At 53.0% G+C, this 4,594-nt stretch overlaps 1 protein-coding gene across 1 annotated transcript in view; it reads left to right on the forward strand.

Moving 5' to 3' along the window:
• The first annotated feature begins 1,365 nt into the window (after nucleotides 1-1,365).
• The window catches only part of Unc5c (unc-5 netrin receptor C), a 307,297-nt gene continuing 304,068 nt past the window's right edge, over nucleotides 1,366-4,594 (forward strand). Inside the window, exon 1 of the mRNA XM_055628168.1 lies at nucleotides 1,366-1,571. Within this exon, the coding sequence (XP_055484143.1) occupies nucleotides 1,448-1,571 (124 nt within the window). The 5' untranslated portion in view covers nucleotides 1,366-1,447. The remainder of the gene's footprint in view (nucleotides 1,572-4,594) is intronic.

The raw sequence follows: 4,594 nt of genomic DNA on the forward strand, positions 1-4,594 counted from the left end.
TGCACTAGTCTAATAAAGGGATTTTTTTTTTCACAGTGCTGTCTTGTTGAGCTTAGCTGCTGTGTTCACACATTTGCCTTCCTTTTGTCTAGATTGGCCTTATTTTACCGCTCGTTAGAGTCTACCTTCATCTTTAAATCAGAAATCCCCAGCCTAACTACTCCCAAAAAATCATTCTGAGTCGGAGCATATTTAGCCCTGTTCGGAATTCGCTAAGTTATAGGCTCTGACATTATGTTGAGAACCTGCAAATTTGGTTCTGTTTTCTGAGAGTGTCTCTTGGTATTGCCTCAGCACTCTTGATAGGCTCAATCTCAGCAGCCACCCAGATGAACAGGCAGAGGAATCAGTACCGAGGGAGTTTCCATTGATTTTTAGTTTTTGTTCCACCGCAAATAGGTCACGGGCTCGCAAAGCATGAAACAGCCTAACTGGCGCTGACAACCCAAAGATAGGAGGGCCGTGGCACCGCGAAAGCTTCTCGCCTTCCTTCCCATCTAGGAGAACAAGTTCCAGCCCGCCTCCGGCTCAATCAAGCGCAACTCCCAAATCCTAGCGCGAGTGCATTCCTGGGGCGTCTGGCGGAGGCTTGGCCGGCTCGGGGACACTGCCAGGCGGTGGGCTGAGCTCCGCTGGACGCGGCCAAGTGGCCCGAGGCGCGCCCGAAGCTCTGGCGGAGCAGGAGTCTGGCGCCCGGCGGGATGCTGCGCTACCCCTGGCCGCGGTTGCTTCTGCCCCCAGGTATCCCTTGTCAGCGCTGGAGCGAGTGAGCGAACGAACCCTGCGGACTCCACCTTCCGCGCGAGGCGTGGATCTCGCTCCATCCCCGCTTACATAAGGCGGGCGGGCGGGCGAGCGCGCTCCCGCCGTCGCTTTCCCCTCGCGCGGAGTGGGGCCGCGCCCTCCACGCCTCCTCTGCCAGCGCCTCCCAGGACCCCCGCTCGCCCCACTCCGGGAGGCGACTGTCGCTGGACCGTCGGCGGGCGAGCGGAAGCTGGGGCGTCTCTCTCTGGCGCACGGGAGCGCCTCGCCCACTCGCCTCTCCTCCCGCTCCTGCTACCACCCCTCCCCGCCGCCCGTGCGATCCCCCGCGGGCGCGGGGACCCGAGAGCAGCGCCCGCTCGGCTGGCGGTGGAGCTGCGGGAGAGCCGCGGTGGTGGCCGCGCTGCGCCTCCCTGCACCTCCCTATTGGGGGCAGAGCACTCGCAGGCGGGAGACGTCAGTGGCTAGGCGCAGTGGACGAGGGACCTTCAAACTCCTCCTCGGAGGCTCCTCTCCACCCCCTTTGGCCCCTGCCCTTGGAGAAAGTGGAGTGTGGTGCTCTGGGCTGCTGTTATTTCTCAGGACTGCCTGGCGGTGGCCGGATTCAGCCTTCTGCCCGGCGGGGCTTTCTGCTGTTTGTGCGTCTCCTGGTGGCGTTTCCCTTCCCCGCACACCTCTGCCGACGATGAGGAAAGGTCTGAGGGCGACAGCGGCCCGCTGCGGACTGGGACTAGGATACGTGCTGCAGATGCTCGTGTTACCTGCCCTGGCCCTGCTCAGCGCCAGCGGCACCGGCTCAGCCGCTCAAGGTAAGGGGGTCCGCAGGGCGCGGCGGTCACCTCCCTTCGCTTCTGCCTTCCCTCTTTTCATACCTCTCCTTGTCCCTGGGGCGCCTAGCTTCCTCGTCTGCCTGGTTGCCCTCACTGGAAACCACTTTAAATCCCACTTTCCAAACTAGTTAAGAAACCAGGTTTTCAGTCTCCATTCCGGAGGTGATGGGCAAAGAGGGACCCGGGCTGTGGAAGTGTAGCCGCTGCCTCTGCGCCCCTGAGATTCTGAGGTGTCTTTTACACTTTCAGCCCCCCCCCCCCCACGCGCACGTTGTTGACTATTGTACACTCGGGGGTTTTCAGTGGTTTTGGGTAGCGTCGGTGTGGTGTGCCATACGCGCGCCCCGGTATGTCTAATGTGCAGAAGCTCCCCGCGGTGTGCGTTGCCTAGGCGTGCAGGATCTTCTTGCATCTCAGCTAAGAAAATGTGTCCATTACCGCCGAGGACCCATAGGCGCCAGTGCCCCTAGACTGCTGGTGGGGCGCTATGGGGATGTTCAATTCGCCCAGAAAGGACAGGCTGCTGGCGCGCCTGCCTCTCCACTAACAGCCCCTCCGTGTCACCCTCCCGCCAGAAGACCCTTGAAAAACTTTAAACCCACAGCTCTGGTGGGAGACTCTAGCTGTGCGAATCAAATGTGCAAACCCCCCCCCCGGGGGGGGGGAGCGGCGCCGCTAACCAATTTATAACTGACATTTTAAGGCATAGAAACCTTGAAGTAAGTGTGTGGAGCTCTGAGCAAGGCCAGGCTAGGACAGTGGTCCAGAGTTGGGGATGCATAGGGCAGAGGGGAAGCACCCAGACTGAGGGACATCTTGTGGGATCTCTTCTTCCTCATTGAGTTTGGGGTGTGGGGGAGGTGGGGGAGTAGTTGCAACTCGCAGCCTTAGGTCTGCAAAGTGGATAAAAGAGAAAGGCAGAGAAAAAGAACACAAGCTGCCCTTTCTGGAGTCTCTCAGGTCATCTAGGCACATAACCTTTTATCCAAGCCCAGTTCCCACCCGGATCCTTCTCACCCATGTTTTAAAATGCATTTGTTTATTTATTTTATGTGTATCGCCAGGAGGCAATACTGCTTTGCCTGGAAAGAGAGGCAGCAATTTCCCTTCCCTATGCGCTCTCTCTCTCTCTCTCTCTCTCTCTCTCTCTCTCTCTCTCTCACACACACACACACACACACACACACACACACACACACACACACACACACACGTCTGGTTTGTTCCGCTCCTTTATGAATTTGGAGAGCTTGAGAGAACAAGCAGTAACCTTAATGACTCCTCCAACGGTGCTCACAGACTGACTGGGTTATCTCTAATGCAGACTACATCTCTTAAAATCTTAAGGCACCGGTGCAGGGAGGGGGTGACGAAAGTGGAAGGCAGCCCAGAGGCAGGCCAGTCTGGTGCTTGTGAAGAGGTACATGACTAGCAAGACAGTGCTTATCAGAGATAGCTACTTAAGGAGTAAATTTTTCCTGCTACACTGAGTGGCCACGCTCATGAATCTCCCCTTCCTTTCTAGACAGATGCCTCTCATCCTTGTGAGTCAGCTCTGGTTTTCTTATGTACACCCCAGGAGCACATATGATCATGTTCAAGAGAATCTGTTTTAGAAAGCCTACATTTCTTGAAATTGGTCAGAAGTTCTCAGGACGCTAGCCAGGAATGCTTAGAGGAGGATCTTGGGAAGCCCCAGTGAGCAACCTGATGAACAGTTCTGGAATCGGCTGTGTTGACTCCTGCTGTCATTCCTTGGTGTTATTGGGTGCACAAAAGGACTAAGCCACTGGGGGTGAGGGGCAGGTAAGGGAATGGTTTGGGAAAAGGGCATGTTAAAGTCCCCCAAGATGCCGAAAGGAGGCAGGATCCCTGTGGAGAGCTTACAACAACCAAATTAAAAAGACTGGGTAGGAGAAGGATCAATAGAGATAATCAAACAGGGGACTATAAGTGGATTAATATTGAAAGAAGGAAGCATAGACTGAAAGGGAAGGAACTGGAGCACTCTGTGCCTCTTGCACTTTTTCTCCATCTACAGCAGACAAGTCAAAGGTTGAGGATTAATGATGATCTTAGAAAGGCAGGTTCAGCAGGGTGTATGTGGGGTTTGGTGTGGTCTTTCTCCATTTACTTTCGTTCAGGGAGAATAACATTTTTTTTTTCCTTCAAATCGTGTGGTCTGAGATGCAGGACTCCTACTTCTATCTTTGTTATCCTCCACGTTCCAGAACACCAGCTCTTTCTGTGTTATCTGTGAGACATCAAAGGAAGTGTAAAGCACAGAAATCTGCTATCAGCTACTGTCCCTGTGGCTGCTACTCATTAGCCAGGCCTGTTTACTACTGACCTGCTGTTAACACTTTATTCTGAAGTCATTTACTGTAGGATGGTCTGGTGGGCAGGCTCCCATTTTCTTCAGTGTGTCTCCTTTCTCTTCACTTCACACTAGAGCTCCCACACATACCCTAAAGGTAGCATTTGCCAATTCTGATGCCCTAATGACCCCAGTGGACTATTTTTATGAATGGAAGTGCATATGCAATTAGAACAGAGACATTCATTAAGTACTTTACCATGTGAGGAAGGTTTATAATCTGTTGGAGCAGTACTGTGAAAATGAGATGCTTTTGAAAATATATATTTAGTTGAAAACAGTCTAGGGAGGAAAAAGAACAAAACAAAAACAAAAACAAACGACGAAAAAAAAAAACACAGTGCTTAAGATAGAAGAACAGAGGGGGTATTATTTGTGAGTGAAAGAATTTTGCAACTGTGGTTTAAAGACAGACAGCAGTCATCTTAAAAGGGTCCTAGGGAAAATCCTGTAGGGAACAACTTTCCCCTCTCTGCCTGTGCTCTCATTGTTTCATTGATGATTGCTGGGAAACCTCCACCCTAGGGGATTTTCAGGGCTCCTGACTTCCAAGAATGAAATATTTTTACTAGGAAAGGCAAGGTGTGTGTGCGTGTGTGTGTGTGTGTGTGTGTGTGTGTGTGTG

Source organism: Psammomys obesus, unplaced genomic scaffold (assembly GCF_907164565.1).
Source record: "Psammomys obesus unplaced genomic scaffold, mPsaObe1.curated_primary_1811, whole genome shotgun sequence".
Taxonomy (NCBI): Eukaryota; Metazoa; Chordata; class Mammalia; order Rodentia; family Muridae; genus Psammomys; species Psammomys obesus.